This window comes from Sebastes fasciatus, chromosome 9 (assembly GCF_043250625.1).
Source record: "Sebastes fasciatus isolate fSebFas1 chromosome 9, fSebFas1.pri, whole genome shotgun sequence".
Taxonomy (NCBI): Eukaryota; Metazoa; Chordata; class Actinopteri; order Perciformes; family Sebastidae; genus Sebastes; species Sebastes fasciatus.
This window is the reverse complement of record NC_133803.1, coordinates 9,197,872-9,217,095: the sequence shown is the minus strand read 5'-3', so window position 1 is coordinate 9,217,095 and position 19,224 is coordinate 9,197,872. Positions and strand designations below refer to the sequence as shown.

At 41.1% G+C, this 19,224-nt stretch overlaps 2 protein-coding genes across 2 annotated transcripts; both read left to right on the top strand.

The window, feature by feature from the left end:
• Positions 1–794: 794 nt before the first annotated feature.
• On the top strand, positions 795–8,963 carry slc25a16 (solute carrier family 25 member 16). Its single transcript, XM_074645858.1, has 10 exons — positions 795–1,110; positions 1,260–1,407; positions 2,383–2,475; positions 2,567–2,700; positions 2,931–2,994; positions 3,757–3,878; positions 4,006–4,072; positions 4,209–4,371; positions 4,494–4,562; positions 5,630–8,963. The coding sequence occupies exons 2-10, from the start codon at positions 1,296–1,298 to the stop codon at positions 5,784–5,786; spliced, it is 981 nt and encodes a 326-aa protein (XP_074501959.1). The 5' UTR covers positions 795–1,110; positions 1,260–1,295; the 3' UTR covers positions 5,787–8,963.
• Positions 8,964–9,532: 569 nt separating this feature from the next.
• Positions 9,533–18,337, top strand: alox5a (arachidonate 5-lipoxygenase a). The gene is made up of 14 exons (XM_074645857.1): positions 9,533–9,854; positions 11,541–11,739; positions 11,826–11,907; positions 11,979–12,101; positions 12,779–12,885; positions 13,003–13,175; positions 13,272–13,418; positions 13,512–13,715; positions 13,792–13,878; positions 14,123–14,301; positions 14,488–14,609; positions 14,996–15,096; positions 17,508–17,678; positions 17,910–18,337. Exons 1-14 carry the CDS (start codon positions 9,705–9,707, stop codon positions 18,087–18,089), a joined length of 2,025 nt encoding a protein of 674 aa, XP_074501958.1. The 5' UTR covers positions 9,533–9,704; the 3' UTR covers positions 18,090–18,337.
• The last annotated feature ends 887 nt before the right edge of the window (positions 18,338–19,224 follow it).

The following is a 19,224-nucleotide window of genomic DNA, read 5'->3' as shown; positions in this document are numbered from 1 at the left end:
TTATTAATGTAAAACTCGTCTCACCAGCGCCGTACAGTCGTCGTCATAAATTTGACAATAACATATAATATTGTAAATCAATACTAAATATATATATATATATATTTATCCACCATTTAGTCCGCCCCCTCTCCGTTAGTGATGTGTCGTCACGAACGAGCCAGTTCAAAGAGCCGGCTCTTAATTAATTCAAGGCAGAATGATAGGATGATCTTCTCCGCGCCACGGGCACTCCATGCACTGATTTTGACTGAATGTTGTGTTAATGACGTCCGTGCGACCAATCAGGTGATGACAGACAAGAATCAGAATGCGTTGCGCTGCTAAGTGTTGCGGTGCGTTGCGTTGCGCTGCGTTGCGGTGCGTTGCGTTGCGTTGCGTTGCGTTGCGGTGGGTTGCGTTGCGGTGCGTTGCGGTGCGATGCGGTGCGGTGCGATGCGGTGCGGTGCTCTGAGGTGCGTCGCGGTGCGATGCGGTTCACGAATAGCAGACAAGATGAGTGACAGTCGGAAACAAAGCAGCATGTAAAATTATGATATTCTGGAAATTTTAAGGTTTAGTATAATAATATGAAATCATTTAAGTGATATATGTGCACACATACTAATCATAGGTCAAAACAACGCTAAATTTGGCTGAATTATAAAAAGGCAGAAGTGGTAAAACGAAGAGCCGTTTGGGAGCCGAAAGAGCCGGCTCTTCTTGGTGAGCTGAGCCAAATGATCTGGCTCACTAAAAAGAGCCTGAATTCCCATTACCCCTCTCCTGGCCCCCCTCTGTTGACGTCAACCCGCGTCATTAACATGCGCCTGTTCTCGGTCAGATGGTATGTGGTCAGTCAGTCGTCAGCGGGCGAAGGGCACAGTGTGTGTTAGTGTCTCTGCTTCATTCATCAATACGCAGTTTGTCCGGTTGTCGACTGAAGCAGTGAAGGACGGGTCTTCTCGGTGTGATACCAGCCGGTGTTAATGATAACGACACAGTTTAACAGACAGGATTAACCAGAGGAAAGAGAGAGAGAAGATGGAAACTATGGCCACGGTGATCTGTTGAAGAGATCTCACCTGACAGACCCTCCACTTCTGTGACTCTAACAGTTTTGATTGTCTTGTGAGTATCAGTCTCTTAGCTTGTAAATCTACCTACTAGTCTGGTTGTATAGTCTGGTTTGCCCATATAGAGCTATTTGCCAGGATGGTGATACATGCTGATAGTCACATGTGTGTATTTATACAGTGTGTTTTTCTCATATTGGACAGCCATGGATGTGTCAGATTCCTGACTGAGCAGGAAGGATGACATCTGAGGCTGCTGTCTCCACATCTCCTGCCATCAGCAGCAGCAGCAGAAGCAGCAGCCCTGCCAAGAAGAGGGACTACCACTTTCTTCGCTCCTTTGCAGCTGGAGGTAGGATCTGACACACGAAGGCTTGTACCACCACAAGTTTCAAGCCTTCATGTGTCTTTTGTGACCTAGAAACTGATGTCTGCACAGCCACCCGCTCATACTGTACATGATTACATAGGTTGCTTCATGAAAACCTTTAACAGCAGCTCTGGAGATACCATTTCTCTGCTGACACTGACCTCTGACCTCCCCGAGGAGCTCGGCAAGCAACACTAGAATATCCCTTCAAAGAGCAATAAAGACCTGACACATGAAGAAACATTTTAAAATAAACATAACAACAAAAGTGCAATCCACTACTATTTGATTGGAGAACATGGGTACTTTTAATCATTAGGCAAGGCAGCTTTATTTGTAGAGCACATTTCAGCAACAGGGCAATTCAAAGTGCTTTACATAAACATTCAAGAACAATGCGACAAAGTGCAAAAGAACATGAAGACATAATTAAAACAGTTATAAAAACATTAAAGTTTAGAAAATAAAAACAAGCTAAAAATAAAATTGCAATTCACATAATTTATCCTTATATCCTTAAAGCATGTTGTGTTACCTTTAGAACTGTAGCACAGCCTACATGTGACATCTGATTGAAACAAATCTGCAAGATTGATGTAATCATAGTTTTTACAAACGGACACAAGGTGGATTTAAACATATTTTTTATTTTGTACAGTATTTGTTTTCTACATCGTACTGTTATTTAAAAAATGACAGTTACTTAAGTTTATGTGTCGTTGTTTGTGGTTCTTCCTCTATTTTTATTTTGAAACACATGTTGCACTTTAAAGTCTGTGTTGACTGTTCCGCTTGTTCCCTTGTCACACTTGTATGACACCCAATGCCTGCTTTATCGCAAGATTCACTCAAGATAGATACAAAAAAAACATCGCCCACCATTCTGCTGTGGTAACATGAAAAGTTGCATATTTAATGATGAATGTGTTTAAGCTGTGTTTCTGTGTTTTCATTTAGGTGTTGCAGGATGCTGCGCCAAGACTACCATTGCTCCTCTGGACAGAATCAAGATTCTTCTTCAAGCCCAGAACCCCCATTACAAACATCTAGGTAATAAAACCATCAGGGGCCAATCATGGAAAGTGTTTGTTTTCACACATCTGGGCCACATGAGTGAAACTTCACTGATCTTTCTTTGCAGGAGTGCTTGCCACTTTCAGAGCTGTGCCACAGAAAGAAGGCTTCCTTGGCTTGTACAAGGGTAACGGGGCGATGATGGTCAGGATATTTCCTTATGGAGCAATCCAGTTCATGGCCTTTGACAAATACAAGAAGGTACTCTATTTACTTTATTGTGAAACACTTTCAAAGGGCAATGTTATAAAAAGTGGGTGATAGTAAAAACTGATTGTAGCAGCTGTCTAGGGGAATGTGATATGCTTTTATGTTGTTACTGTATGTTGTTACTGTATGTGGTTACTGTATGTGTTTTTGGCTATAACGACATTTTGAAACTTCTGTGCATGGTTTTTATTGCTGTTGACCTTTGTTTCCGTCCTCTATAGGTGCTAAGTAAACAGATTGGGATCTCTGGACACATCCACCGCCTCCTGGCAGGTTCTATGGCTGGTAATATATCTTTCTCACAAAGATAAGAAATGTGCCAGTTGGATATCGTGTACTGTACTGGCATAGACATTGTGCCCCGTTGTGTGTCATTGTGCCTCTTTCTTCTCGTAAGTTTATTGATTATTGGCATCGGTATTTGCTCCTCTTGAATCATAAACTATGTTTAGATTTGTCACATCAGTACAAACTTTCTCCTAATGTGACAAATTCTGCATCACCCCGATGCAAGTAAGCGTCCCCTTATTATTAGTAAAACAATATTGAAGTGGTCAGGGTCCCAGTAAACCTGCTCCACCAACAAACCAAAGTCTCAGGAACAAAACATACCGTACCACCAATTAAACAACCAAATTACAACACAGTTAAAACTAAAATACATCATCTATTGGTAAACACAAACAAAGGCACAGAGCAAAATGCAGAGCTATCTGGCATTAAATCGACATCACACCACAGCAGATTATTTGAACATGGCTACTGATCAAAAATAGAAAGAACAGACTTTCAGGACAAGCTGGCTCCATGTAGAGCAAAGGCTCTCGCTGCACCCTTAGTGAGTTAACTTCTCAACATTTAAATACGCTTTGGCAATATGTACAGTGTTGCGCCATGCCAGTAAAGATGTGGAAAAGTCCACCCCAAGAAATTACATACAGCTACACTATGTGAATGTTTAATCTCAGTAAATCATGTTGTAGCATAACCATAATCATAAAGTGTGTGTTTCTTACAACGTTTGTTTTGATGTTGTGTGTGTTTCAGGGATGACTGCGGTGATATGCACCTACCCTCTGGATGTGATCCGAGCCAGACTGGCCTTCCAGGTGACAGGAGAGCATTGCTACACTGGAATTGCCAATGCCTTCCACACCATCTACCTTAAGGTAGTGGGCTAGGGTTCAACTTCTAAACCAAACAACACAGTCACAAACAGTACATGTGGTTAATGATGTTAATAATGTATACTGTATCTACCTCTTACAATCACAACTACTTTTCTTTTTTGACCAGGAGGGGGTCAAAAAAGGCTTCTACAGGGGACTTACTCCAACTCTTATTGGGATGGCCCCTTATGCAGGTGATTCTTTTGCATAGATTGATAATGATCCAAGATCAGTGTGCAGAACAACATGAGATGTCCTCCTTCACCAGTGCTCTTTGTGTTGCATTAGCTTGACTCTTTGTCTCCCGTCCGTTTTTTTTTACCCCTCTAGGTTTCTCATTTTTCACCTTTGGCACCCTGAAGAGCCTCGGCTTGAAACAGTTCCCAGAGCAGCTGGGACGCCCGTCCTCAGACAACCCCGATGTCCTCATCCTGAAAACCCACGTGAACCTGCTCTGCGGCGGGATCGCCGGTGCCATCGCTCAGACAATATCGTAAGTGCCGTTGGCAGGCAGCCAACAAGCTTTGAGCTGACAGAGTGGCCGGAGTTTGCTATTGATCAGACTGATTTATTGGTGGTTTATGTGTCTCATTGTCGTTTTTTTTTTTCCGCTAGGTACCCCTTGGATGTGGCTAGGAGACGAATGCAGTTAGGAACCGTGCTTCCTGACTCTGATAAATGTTCGTAAGTATCACCAATGCTCCTGCTCTCCGTATTCTGTTATACCATGAGGTGCTGCTGCTCATTATACCTGCCAGTGTGTGCAGTGTACTTCATAAAACAATGGGGGGGCAAATCTGTAAAACTATAATCTTATGGGTGACCCTTTAAAAGAGAAATGAAGGAGCAGTAAGTGTAAGGGTTCACTGTGATACTCAGGGTAATAATAGATGTGAACGCCGTTCACACAGCACAGTGCTGATGAACATCATCATTTCATAATAGGTTAAGTGCTCATCAAGCTACAGGATTAATTGGTACTTAAGAAGTTGTTAGTCAGTGTATGTCTAATTGTTTCCTCGGGCAAGTTGTTCTGCACTCTCCGTAATATTGAGTCATTAATACATAATGTTTGGTCCTTGTTTCTCTTTTCTTCTGTGACAAAAAAAATAGTATTTGAATTTTGGACAATAATTTAGGAGTTCCTTCTTAAAATAATTGATTCCACATTTGGTTTTATAAGCAGGTTTTGATGATGAGTTGCGTGCTTATAACTGGAGAGAAACTTCCAGAGGTCGGTGGGCATTTTTACATTAGATAAAATGTTAAAGCCCAAACCTTCCAAGGAGCATAATAGCAACTGAGCTCTGAGCCAAGTTCACACAATGCCAGTCCAAACACTGCCCATTGTTGTTGCATTATGTGCTTTTCCTTGAAATTTAAGCAGAACGTATTCACAAGGTCCAGTCAATACATCATCAGTGCTTGTCTCCTACCCAAGTTTTATTTTTGTGTGTTAATATGACTGCTGTTTATCAACAGGCTTTGGTTCCCTATAGCACAGGGAAACCTCAACAGCAAACACATTGATTAATCATGCCTGTAATGTCAGTAATAGAAACTGTAAATTGTAGTGTAAATATGTGCAAGATTTAATACTTTTCAGCTCGAAATAAATGGGAATTTTGCTTTGGTGAGCTCATAAATAAAATTATAAAATAAAAAACTCAGGACATATCATGACCAAATTTATCTGTTTTTTTTCTGTCATTCTAAAACGTTTTCTGATTTCTCATCTTGCACCTGAACAGATCACTGAAAAAGACCCTGACGTACGTGTATACGGAGTACGGGATCAAGAAAGGATTGTACCGAGGCCTTTCTCTCAACTACATCCGCTGCATCCCCTCCCAGGCCGTGGCCTTTACCACCTATGAGTTCATGAAGCAGACCCTCCACCTGAACTAGTCGCGGTTTTTATACCTCCCGAGTCTGTTCCCGGGCCCGTCCGCCCCACGTCATTAAGCAGATCCACCTCAATGCTTCCATCGTAGAGTGATCTGAAGCTCACTCGCTACGTCTTAAACTCCTCAGTGTGGGAATCGCCTTTTCCTCGAGTTCACCGAAGACACCAGGGAAGTCAGTTCATGCTGAAAAAAAGGAAAACTGGACATCAGACAGTAAGGCACTCCATGTCTGTCCTGTTTCATTCCCTCTTACTTCCTGCTTTGTGATGAGAAGATTCACTCCAACTTTTTGAGCAACTCCCTCATCAATGGATACAGCAGGTCAGCGGCTCGGGGCAATGATATGCTCTTTAACCGTGTTGCCGGCTACACCACAACAAACCTCTGATTGTGTAGAAGCCCCCTCGTTCACACAGATGTCCTCGTACTCTCGCTTGTCTTTTCCTATCTCATGACCCGTCTCGGTGATTTTAAGACGGACACCAGCTTAAAATGATCAAATGATCACTTTCTTTCTTTCTAATCTTTACCAAGAAGTGAACTCATCAATATGCATTTATTTGAATAGTATATAACCCCTAAAAACACTTACATTTTTTATTGTTTATCACTTCTTCTTCTTTTTACTGGCTTGGTGATGAAAGGCTTGGCTATTGTTGAAATGTGGCTGCTGGAGTTTTTTTAAATAATGTGATGATTTAAATCTAGTCTTTAAATTTACAGTGTCGGTTTAGGGTGCAGTAACTTTAGGAGAAGTTTCTGTTTGTGCGTCTTTGCCTTTGTTCTCTACACAGATCTAAAATCAATATAATTAACCTGCAGGTTTTTGTTGTTTGTTTTTTTAAAGATGCAGTGACCGAGGTGGCACATGAGTTCAGTTTAAGACTACTTAACATTTCATTGCCAAACCTTGAATTAGAGCAGTTACTTTATGTATTTTCAATTGTGGAAAAATCTTTAAAAGTTTTTTTATGTTTGTTAATGTGCACTCAGATTTTGTTTTTAGTCTGTAGCTATTATTGAATTATGTACATGTTTTCTCAGCTGTGATCAGAAAGATATTTTGAGTTTAAGATGTCAGCATTTTGACATAATATGGATGTAGGTCTGACATGTCTGCAGGGACGTGAAGGGACTCAGGAGAAATTTGCACTTCATCACTGTTGTTTTTTTCTTCATTTATTTATTGATTTAGCGACTTGTTGCCACTGGGTGGCAGCATTGAATATCAATTGTATCGTTTACCATCAGAGCTGGACACAACATTGACATTTAACACGTCTGTCTACAAAGCCAGTTGTCAGATAGTGAGTATAATATATGCAGTGGTTCTAACCCAGTTCAGCCAAAATGTTCAACTACTTGCTAGTGCTACTGAATGGCTTTTTACATTTATTGTCCCAGATGGCTCAACATTAATTACTGAATGAAGTTTCATTTTTTCAATTTATTCTTTCAGCCTCTTGCCTTCCTCTGCTTACTTACGATGTCTTACCTCACCAGAGAGATTAATGTGTTTTAATTGGAGTTTCTTCTTCTTCACACACCTCAGTTGATGCCTCAGCTTTTAGATCGCTGTATATGAATGAGGGGGAACTGCAAAGAGCAGATGCTTTCCAACCTTTTTGTCCTATGACACTTCATCCGACCACTCATCACAGTTTGCATATATCCACCAACGAGGGATTTTTTTCCTTTCTAAGCTCCTCATATTGTTTCAATTGAATAATTGTTGGAGGCCTGAAGAGGTAAAACTATCCAATATTTCACAAAAAAAAAAAAAAAAAAATGACGAAAGTCCAAACACAATCCACTAAATTCTGTCTACTTGACCCCCCAAAAATCGGTCAAATCTTAGAGGCAACATCACGTTCACCCACCCCATCCTCCGACATACTGTATAGATACAGCAGTCGACTGTCAGCAGTGTAGACAGTATTGAGTAATGATTGCAGGCATGCAATAATATGCAAAAATAAGAGTTGAGTATGTAGCTACAGCCCTATGAATACTAGGTGACTGTCAGATGTTATATCTAAACATTAGAACATCTGAAACGCGTGGGTTTAGACTCGGGGAGAGAGAGGAACACTGGAGAGGCGACCTGTCAGAACTGTGAGGGGGTGGAGCGTCAGCGGTTGCAGGGGTGGTAGCGTGTGTCAGGGATCAAATGCACTTTTTGAATTTATGAAAGGAAGCGTGTTCAAGCTAAAACGGGATGTTAAGTTGCTCTTTGATCATATTGTGACCGCTCACATTCATCACGTGACCCATCGGAGGGGTCCAGACCCCCAGGTTGGGAATTACTGCCTTAGAATACTGAAATATACCAAGAACTCACACTAAAAGCTATTCACTGTTAGAGGAAGTGGGGTGTTGAAAAGGCTTCAGTCATCCACCTCTCAGTAGTTCCTCAGTTGGATGGTTACATGGTGGTTAGATATGTACATTTCGGTGCAGCTGTCACTATTAAATTGCTAACCAGATTGAAACCAATTTCAGTTTGTCTGTTCATCTTGTTGGAAATTGTCCAGTCGCTCCAAATGGCCTGATGCCTTCTCTGTGTGTGTGAAGGTGTTGTTGAACAAAGGTCTAAAAATCTCACAACCTATAATTCTCCCATATCACCTTGAAATAAAAGACCTCTATGTAACTCTTGATTGCCAAGCGTATGGAATAATAAATGAGCTACAGTACCAAACTGGGCACTTCCGCGTGGGCTTGAGAGTATAACCCCACTATTTCACTGGTGATAAGTGGCAGCTATCATTTTGGGGATATAGTATTCGGGAACATTTCTGCTTTTTATGGTTCCACTCATTCATCTACAGTATTGCTGCGCTTTCACTTACTGCTCTTTGGATTTCTGTTATTGCTGTTTTTTTAGTTCTACAAAGTCTCCTATCAATCCTTCGAGAACAGATCATCTCTGTTCCCGCTGCTCACTGCAACAGATGATTTATGTAAGAGAAGGAAGATATTTATAAGTGTAAATGTCTGTAATGGTACTACTTTATGAAGCTGTGTTAGATGTGACTGAAAGAAGATGCATAGTTTTGAGTGATTGAACAATGAAAATGCCTTTTTTTATGTTTGCCAGTTTTATTTTCTCTATTTGTACATGTTCAGTTACAAGCAGTGGTTGAATTACATTACATGTCACCTTCTTAAAACAGTACCAACGCTTCCTATCGTTATTTGTCTGTGAGTGAACATGTGAATGATTTTGTTCCCTACTGTCAGACCGTTTTTTTCAAGGGGCAGTATCATGAGTTTGTATCAAAGTTGTGAATCAGGAACAAGTTTCACACGCACATAGCCCTGTTACAGTTTCAGCTGTAAAACCACAGAGGGAAGCATTTGCATTTATTTCACTGAAACTGGAACACACTACCTGTTGTTGTCCAGTGTCACGTACAAATTTGACTGGTAAATGTGATGTGTAAAAGATGTTCCCCTTCATTCAGTTAAACCCGGTTAGACCGGTCACATTTAAAACCCAGTCATTCTCAGGTTTTGTCTGTAAAACAAGACTTCATTCTATTGTGCTTTTATAAAACATCCTCCCATGGTTTGCAGACAAAGACAATGAATTTGATATCAACTCCCTGTTCCCACATTCATGTCTGTATCATCACTGATAACACATTTAGGAAGTCGTATTATATTGTGACCTCATTTATAGTGTGAGGGTGGAGATCCGTGTACTGCACCTCCCTCTAATGCATGATTACACATTTTCTTGTTTGTGCAAGAGAAATGGGGAGAAGTGGGAAGTGCACACCGGTGAAAGAGATACCGTTTTAAAGAAGGGGAAACTCGCCTTTGCTAAAATCTTGAGGCGAACCTTACGTGGGTGGTTGTAGCTCTTCTGCAGATTTCTTCATCCTCAGAGGGCATTTGGACCGGTGTGACCGCCATGCCTTCTTACACAGTGACCATTTCCACAGGGAGCCAGTGGTTCGCAGGGACGGATGATTATATCTACATCACACTGGTGGGCACAGAGAGATGCAGTGAGAGGACGCTGCTGGACAAACCTCTGTACAATGACTTTGAGAGGGGGGCGGTAAGTGATGCTGCTGTAGAGCTGTGAGGAAAACTGTGTCACAAATACGTTCTTTTTTTTTTATTCTGATGAATGGCGAGCATCAACAACTGCACACAAACGCTGGGAGAGATTGTTTGCATGTTGATATAAAAGAGGAAGAAGTTACTGCAGAGATGAACTTGGTTACTTCTGTTTGAAAATTAACTATTTCATTCTGGAGGGAAAACAAAGATGAGTAGAAAAAATAAGTAAGAAAATATTTGCTGCTTTTAATGCAAAGTAATTTTCTTTTTCACTTTTTGTAATATTTTATAATATACTGTACATTGTGCAGTGTTTCATAATTAACTATTAAGTGGAGGTTCTTCTACTATGTCACTAAAATGTATTCTTGACTAATTAAACTGCTCCCATCAGTTTATTCTCCAGAGACGGTGCAGTGACAGTTACACTGTCACACCTTTTGTTTCAAATGACAAATATAGCCTGAAGATGAGATATAAGTAAAGTATATGTGTATTATTAGATCTGTCTTCACATAGTGTTTCACAATAAATACATAGGAAAGATATAAATTAAAAGACAATATAAAGGTAAAAAAAAAAAAGCTAAATAAATAAAGCTGAGCAAAGGCTAGTCTAAAGAAGTGGGTCTTGGGCTGCTTTTTAAAGTCGGGATGAGATGTAAAAATAAATTGTAGCATCTACTTAACATTCTTCATACAGATTTCAAATTAAAACCTATTTTGCCATTGAAATCAAGATGCGAGTTTTACCTGTTTAAGTTGTAATTTAAGTTGAAAAAAGACATTTCATTGAGCTAAATAATTTGTTTTTATTACAACATAATATAAATTGTTACGATATCCAGAGCATTATTATAGCAGAAAACAGCTATTTGCTATGAAAATATATAGAGGACTAATGTGGGCAGAGAGTGAAGTCGCTCACCCTCTCTGTGTTGTAATCAGAGCTTCTTCATGCTTTGTTGCCTTAGCCGGGCTGCCCCACTGGCTAGCTCATGGCCGCTGGTCTGCACTGCTCTCATACAACGGTCACAGCTGTCGTCGTCGCGGAAGCGTGGCACCCACCCTCCGGTTACCGGTTACCCCCAAGGTTAACACTGTTAGCGCTGTTAGCACTGTTAGCTGCAAGCTGCCGGCTCAGCCGTCGCCATGTTGAGATATATGTTTTCATGACAACTGTTCAGGGGTGAATTTTTACATTACTCCGTCATTTAAATTATTTTAAGGCTTAAAGTTAGGCATAATTGAGGGCATGCCGCTTTGAGTGACAGGTGGGTGCCGTACCAGGTCGCTAGCATGGGGATGTACGCTAGCTGATAGCTGTCTTTTCTGCTACGTCACCAAGGCCTCCTCCACCTCTTTGCCCATTTTTGGATTAACTGGGAGTTAGGCTGTGTCGTCACTGTCAAGGTGGCGACCTGCCAGAGTGAGCCACCCACTTTGAGCTTCACAACGGCTCTGCAGAAACATATGGGTGACGTCACGGAGTCTATGGATATTACTTGTGAAATTCATGTTCTTTACAAAAAGCACATGTGACACATTGATGTTTTCACATACCTGTGGTGACATGTGAAATGTGTTCACCTTTGTCCCTTTCAGAAAACAAAATACACCCCTGCTTCAGTACATCACACTCTTGTTCCAGCTTGTTTATTCAGCCACTGACTAAATTGCAGGTGGACTCCTATGACGTGAGGGTCGGGGAGAACCTGGGTGACATTGTGTTGGTGAAGATCGAGAAGAAGAAGTACTGGGTGCAGGACGACTGGTACTGCAAGTATGTCACGGTCAAGAGCCCGTCTGGAGACTACGTGGAGTTCCCCTGCTTCCGCTGGCTGGTGGATGACAAGGAGGTTGTGCTGCGGGATGGAAGAGGTGCATTACTGTTAAGACATCAGTCAGAGTCTGCAGTAACCAGCTCTGCTCCATCACTCACTGTGTCTGTCTTGTGTCTGTTGCAGCACATCTGCCTCAGGATGATAAGACCAGCGTGGTCAAGCAGCACAGACAGAAAGAGCTGGACTCGAGGAATAAAATCTTCAGGCAAGTTCACTCTACACATTGAGTTATAGGAGGCCGAGGCTGCTCACTGACCTCTCTGCTCACCTTTACAGATGGAAGGAGTGGCAGCCAGGCTTCCCTATGAGCATAGATGCTACCAGACACAAGGATTTGCCCCGGGACATCCAGTTTGACAGTGAGAAGGGAGTGGACTTTGTTCTGAACTACAGTAAGGCGTACGTGCTCCCTCTAACAGCCTGCCGTAGTAAAGCTTTAACAGGTTTACAGTTTACAGGACAGAGTGAGTCAATGGTCAATGCAAAGGCCTCATGATGAGACGATCGGATGTTGATGCTTCTATTTTCCGTACTCAGGATTTCCTGGAAAAACAGAGGTGTCATTGTGTGTTTATCACCAGGCACATTTGCATTGCGCCCTCATGCAAGGCGTTTAGAGCTTGCACATAGACACAATATAACATAACAGATCCACAACACAACTGTTTGTGTCATGCAGGAGTTCTGTTGCTAGATATAGCAAAAAGCTTTGAAAATGATGTATGATAATGATATGTGGACTGGAGAAGTAGGTGAGATGGAAAATGAGTCATGCAATTTGGCATAGTGAGCTTCAAAGACAGAAATGCTGCAGCTCTGTGGACAGAAATTATGAAGGTAATATTGCTTTTAAGGCCGTTTCGTTCTGCAAAAATCATCATAATTACATACATACAGTATAACACGTCATTTTATTTTCCAGAATTGATTTTAATTGCAGTGTTTAATTTGACATATTGTACGAAAATGCATCAGATTTCAGATACTTTGACCTTTTTGACATGACTAGGGTGACAAATATGATAATGATAATGATTATAAGAATGATGATGATGATGTTGACTGTGTATTTCCAGAATAGAGAACCTGTGTGTGAACCAGTTCATGCACATGTTCCAGTCCTCCTGGAGTGACTTCGCTGACTTTGAGAAGATCTTTGTGAGAATCAAAAACACAATCTCAGGTCAGCCATATTTTATTTTATTTATTTTATTTTATTTTATTTTATTTTATTTTATTTTATTTTATTTTATTTTATTTTATTTTAAATTAATTTAATTTAATTTAATTTAATATCCAGAGTATGTGATGCAGCACTGGAAGGAAGACTTCATGTTTGGGTACCAATTTCTGAACGGTTGCAACCCCGTAATGATCCAAAAGTGCACCAAACTTCCTGACAAGTTTCCCGTCACTCATGAGATGGTTTCTGTCAGCCTGGAGAGGGAGCTGACTCTGGAGCAGGAAATAGAGGTAAACATGGTTGTGTCTGTTGTTTTTGTGAATCTATTTATGTCTCACTTTAAATCTCCCACTGACGTACTACGTGAACCAATGTTGTGGCTCCAGGCAGGTAACGTCTACATAGCAGACTACGAGGTGTTGGACGGCATCAGTCCTAACCGCACAGACCCGTGCACGCTGCAGTACCTGGCAGCTCCGCTCTGTCTGCTCTACAAGAACTCCCAGAACAAGATCATGCCCATAGCCATACAGGTGCAGTGAAGTTGAGCAGGTGTGAGTTACACCACGAGGGAAACATTTCAGTATAAATCCATTTCTCCTCTTCTTCCTTCTGTCCTTTCCCAGATCGGGCAGACTCCAGGTGAAGACAACCCGATCTTCCTGCCCACTGACGGTCAGCACGAATGGCTGCTGGCTAAGATCTGGGTTCGCTCGGCTGACTTCCAGTACCACCAGACCATCACACACCTGCTCAGGACTCATCTGATGACTGAGGTGTTTGCTATTGCCATGTTCAGGAGGCTCCCTGCTGTTCACCCTGTGTATAAGGTAAAACTCTGACTCATTAACTGATGGATTCAGTCATTGGATTGATTGATTCACGGATTAATGTTCCCTGTTCCAGCTACTTATCCCACACATTCGCTTCACCATCGCCATCAACACCAAGGCCAGAGAGCAGCTCATCTGTGAGTGTGGCATCTTTGACAAGGTGAGGCTGTGGATACAAAATGAAGGGACAAACTTTACATACACAACTTTATTTTTTTTTTGACGGATGATTCATTGAGGCTTTTATTTTTGAGGTAAAAGCAAACAAATGGCATGAAAAATATGAGGAAATAATGTGCTGGAAAAGCCCCAAAAGGTCTATTCGTTTTCTCTAACTAAATGACATTCAGAAAATGCCAGTATCAAAGTTATATGTACACTGTATCTTCTCCATCCTCGCCAAGGCAAACGCAACAGGTGGAGGTGGTCACGTCCAGCTGATCCAGAAGGGCATGAAGTCTCTGACCTTCAGGTCTCTGTGCTTCCCGGATCTCATCAAGGCCCGCGGTGTGGACAGCAAGGAGGAGATTCCCACCTACTTCTACAGAGACGACGGCTACAAAGTGTGGGAGGCTACCATGAGGTGAGGAATAACTCTTTTTAAAAGAGTTTCTATAGATGAATAGTCTGTGTGTTTGAGGGAGAGAAAACAGTCATAACAGCGCAGAAACAGTGTGGGAACATTTCTATTCTTGTGTGAGAGAGAGAGAAGTTACAGCATTTTATATTTCCTCTATACGTGACTGCTGTCCTGTTCTCTTCCTGGCAGTTTTGTGTCTGATGTGGTGCATATTTACTACACTAGCGATGAGGCGGTGCAGAAAGACGAAGAAATCCAGGCCTTCATTAAAGACGTGTGCAGCTTCGGTATGCAGGACTTCGATCACTGCGGTGGGTACACAATACAGACGTCCTGCTGTATAATTTTTCTTTCAAAATGCAGCAACTAACCGATATGTAAAGTTTCTTTTCCCGAGGAGAGAAGCAGCTCACTCAGCCTTCGACATTTTTATTGGTGTAAGGGTTTTCTGTAGAAGACAGGTACGACAGGGAACTGACAGCATTACAAATTCAAATCTGTTCTGTCATAGACGAATGGTTTGAGGGGGAAGACAGGAAGCCGCAGGAGTCTGATGGTGTCACCGCTTCAGTGTTGTAATACCCTTCCTGCGTTTCTCCATTACGTACATTGTGCAAAGATCCCTTACAAAGCAACCAAAGAAAGTGGGGTTTTTGTGAAGATTTAATCTCTAATTGTAAGTCCTTTCTGTGCACAGAGTTTCCCAAGTCCCTGAAATCCCGTGAGGAGCTGATAGAGTATCTGACCGTCGTTGTGTTCACTGCCTCAGCCCAGCACGCATCGGTCAACTTTGGACAGGTGAGTAATCAGGAACCTGACATTTATTTTAGTTCAACAAATGGTTTGTGTGTGTGTGCTCACGTGCTCACAGTGGTGGAGGAAGTTCTTATATCCTTGACTGAAAGTACCAGAACAACAGTGTAAAATACTCCCATACAAGGCCTTCATTCAAAATCCTACTTAAAGGTCACCTATTATGCAAAATGCACTTTTCCATGTCTTTTAAACATCAATATCTGTCCCCAGTGTGTCTACAGGCCACCATAGTATCATAAAAGACCATCCTCTCTCTTTTTCTCCTGCTCCGTTTGTCCGGAAATGGGTGCAGAAAAAAAATTCGCTTTTTTCCTTGTATCCTGACGTCATTAGAGAATGCAAGTCACGTAAGGGTTTCCTGGTCGAACCAGAGAGAACCTTCAGTAGCTGACCCCGCCCCACAGCGCGTCACTGTCTCTCCTCCTCAACCGAACTTGAGCAAAGTAGCTCCTACAGTTAGTCTGCAAGAACCAGCAGAACCGTCTTCATGTACTCCCATCATCTAAATATAACATGTTCATTCACAAAGGCTTTATGTAATTACACTGTTTAAACAGATGATATTTATATATTATATATATTTGATGTCATGCATGTAGCAGATTACAGGTAGTAAATAGTGACTGTAAGCAACACAACACATTTCTGTTTCACAGTCAAACTTTATTTGAGTTGACAGATGACAATATTAATTATTCACAGCATTTGTAATCATCTCACCTGTTAGTTAGTTATGTTAACATGGTACAGGAGAAAGTCTTCAGCTCTGGTAAACTATGGTAAGCTAAGCTCCGGTGGTCTGTAGTCATGGTAACACAGAGACAGCTACTACTGTAAATAATATACCATTACTCTGATCTTCCATACGTTTATCTTTTAGCAGAAATAATGAACTGACTACTGTTTCACATCTTCTATTTTCCACCCTGATGGTCGCTGTGTTTACACACCGTGTCATAGCGGTAGCATGTAGCTAACCCGTTAGCATGTAGCTACATGCTAACGGGTTAGCTACATGCTAACGGGTTAGCTACATGCTACCGGGTTAGCTCTGTATCTCCATGTAAACAGAGCCATCTGCTCTCAGCTGTCTGCTCTCCTCTGGGATGATTCTGTCGGTCATTTCTCACAGATGGATCTGTAAAGACAGACGTAAAACAGAGTGTATGTTTACGGTTTACAGAGTTGATGCATGAGGTAAACACTGAGCTAACTAACAGAGATATAAATAGCATTATTTACCTGAGAGAAACCGTCAGGAAAACCTGGAATCTGGACCGCAGATGTTCATCATGTGTCGCCGATTTCTGATCAGATTCCTCCGGTAACGTGCGCTGGGTGAAGTTTCTGGTTTATAAACTTTAAAGTGGTTTATAAACTTTATTCTAGCTGCTATCTCTCCACTCCTCTCTCTCTCTCTCTCTCTCTCTCTCTCAGAGAGTGCTTCTCCGGGAGGGAGGGGGAGGGTGACGCTGTTGTTGAGGACGTTTGATTGACAGAAAACGCTGACCAATCAGAGCAGAGTGGGAGGAGACAGAGGCTACAGACACAGAAATCAGCACTTTTGGAAATGGGCTGAAACAGAGGTTATAGAGACATGCTGGAATGCATGATCTGATTGTTTTTTTGAAAAAAAAACTTCAGAGACATGGTTTGGAGGTGTCTGAGACCTATAATAACTAGTTTAAATGGAGTATAATATGTGACCTTTAAGTAGAAGTACAGAAGTATCATCAGCAAAGTATTAAAAGTAAGAGAACTTTTGGCCCACTTGACTGATATATTATTATAGATGACATTATTGGATGCATCAATAGGTTAGTAGCATTTCCTAGTTGCTACTTATAACTACTTTATATACATTAAGATAGTTTAGTCCAGTGGTTCCCAACATAGGGGTCAAACCCCTCCAGTGGGTCACAAAATAAATCTGAGGGGTCATGGGGTGATTAAAGGATTTTGTAAGGGGTCACAAGACAAATCCACTGGTTTCATCTTGAACAATTCATTATATTTAAGCTTATCTGTAATATAACTAGTAATTACAGCTGTCAATGTACAGTACTTGAGTAATATGGAGGACAGAACCTGCCCAAATCAAAAATAAATAAATACATTTAAGGCAATAAAAATAAATAAAAGAAGAGTACATAGGGGTATTGATACGAAGGGAAACAAAAAAGAAGCAAATTAAAACAAAAATATCAATTTATGTCACATTTTATCAATTAATAATGCCTCCATTTATTTTTAATGTCATTTTTTGTACATTTAATGGCATTCATTTATTTATTGAGTATTTTATAAATTTATTTTTTGGCCATAGATCCATTTCCTCCATAGATCAAATGTACTGCATTGCACATACTGTATTTTTTTTGTACACTGTTTAGTATGACTGGTATTCCTGGATCCCCAACGCTCCGTCCACCATGAGGAAGCCCCCGCCCAACCAGAAGGGCATGGCGGATGTGAACTTGATCATCGAGAGCCTCCCTGATCGCGGCCGTTCCAGCTGGCACCTGGGCGCCGTCTGGGCCCTCAGCCAGTACCAGGAGGGCGAGGTACGGAGAGGGCACTCTGCGTCCACGCACACAGGCGTACACACACACACACACACACACACACACACACACACACACACACACACACACACACGCTTGTTTTAAGGACCAAAGTTTGATACAAACTATAAAGTTTTATTTCCCAAGAAGCTTCCCACTCCTTCAACATGTGCCTCTCTCCTCGCAGCATGCCTCCCGGCTGAATGACCTGTCTCCCCTCTCTCCCTGCAGCTGTACCTGGGCATGTATCCTGATGAGCACTTCATAGAGAAGCCGGTGAAGGCGGCCATGGAGAGGTTCAGGAAGCAGCTGGTAGAGATAAGCAGCTCCATCAAGAAGAGGAACGACGGAAAGAAGCTGCCGTACTACAACATGTCCCCTGACAAAATCCCAAACAGTGTTGCTGTTTGAGGAATGAAATCATGTCCCTACTTTTTTTGTTGTTGCAAATAGCACATTGGAGTTCTGCTGAAATTATTGAGCCACCAAATGTGCTGTTAGAAAACACTTTTGCCACCCCAATGTGTGATTTTGATACTTATATACATTCAAATGTGATGACAAAAAAGCCAATTTGCAAACCTCGACTTTGCTTCTAAAAAGTTTTTTTGTCACTTATTTGGGTGAAAATAGGTCAGCAATTAAAATGTTTTCATTTATAGCTGCAGTGAGTCATTTCTTTTTCCACGAGTGTAAAACTGCTTCACATCTGATAATACTGAAACAACCTTTGCACATATTTTGCATATATATTACCATTTAAATTTAAATTCAGAAGTCATGGTTTACATTGAAAAAGACACAAAAGCATTAAAAGTAACATAATTTTTATTTGGTTGTTCTTTTTAATTCTACATACTTTGTTCAATAATGGGAAATTAAACACATCAATATTTAAAAACATAAGTACTTTTACAAATTCTTTACAGTTACTATTCCAAAGTAAACTCACAGACAAACTCGTGGAATGATATCATAAGACAGGGGAACAGTCATATATGTTCAAGTCCAGTCAGTAGTAAACAAATGTAGCTTTATGCAAGTTACACTATTCCCAGACATGATCAAATGTAAGCGACGGGGTGAAGACGGACAGAAAAACTTAAGCCTAAAATACTGGGACAGTGATGCTGAGGAAGTATCTTTCCTTCTCAGTCGATGTGCTGCTCAATAGGATTATCAAATTAAGAAATTTGTTCATGATGAGAGAGACGCTAAGAAAGAAAAAGCTGCTCTCAGAGAGGAACATGTCTGCTTGTAAAAGCATCCTAAAGTGGCTTCAAATCTGTGTCAGACTTCATGAAAGGAGCCAGCTCCTATGGTAGAAAGTAAAAAAAAAAATCTTCCATCTCAAGGAAACTACACGTCTAAATATTCCATGTTGTTTATGTGAAAAACATGAAATTTGATAATGCGGTTAAATGTCTATATTCTACATATTTAAAACAAAATGAATCAAGCAACTTAAAAAGCGAGACTGAAGAGCATTTTACAACTCTAATATCTGAAATGCAAAACAAAGAGTGAAAGTGATGTTCTGGTATTT

Bases quoted from the DNA above. Each gene is read 5' to 3' on its own strand.
- slc25a16 (XM_074645858.1), top strand. From the start codon at position 1,296: ATGACATCTGAGGCTGCTGTCTCCACATCTCCTGCCATCAGCAGCAGC. The intron at 2,701-2,930 runs GTACTCTATTTA...CGTCCTCTATAG, and splicing joins CCTTTGACAAATACAAGAAG to GTGCTAAGTAAACAGATTGG. The intron at 2,995-3,756 runs GTAATATATCTT...TGTGTGTTTCAG, and splicing joins CCTGGCAGGTTCTATGGCTG to GGATGACTGCGGTGATATGC.
- alox5a (XM_074645857.1), top strand. From the start codon at position 9,705: ATGCCTTCTTACACAGTGACCATTTCCACAGGGAGCCAGTGGTTCGCA. The intron at 11,908-11,978 runs GCAAGTTCACTC...TCACCTTTACAG, and splicing joins TCGAGGAATAAAATCTTCAG to ATGGAAGGAGTGGCAGCCAG. The intron at 12,102-12,778 runs GTACGTGCTCCC...GTGTATTTCCAG, and splicing joins GTTCTGAACTACAGTAAGGC to AATAGAGAACCTGTGTGTGA.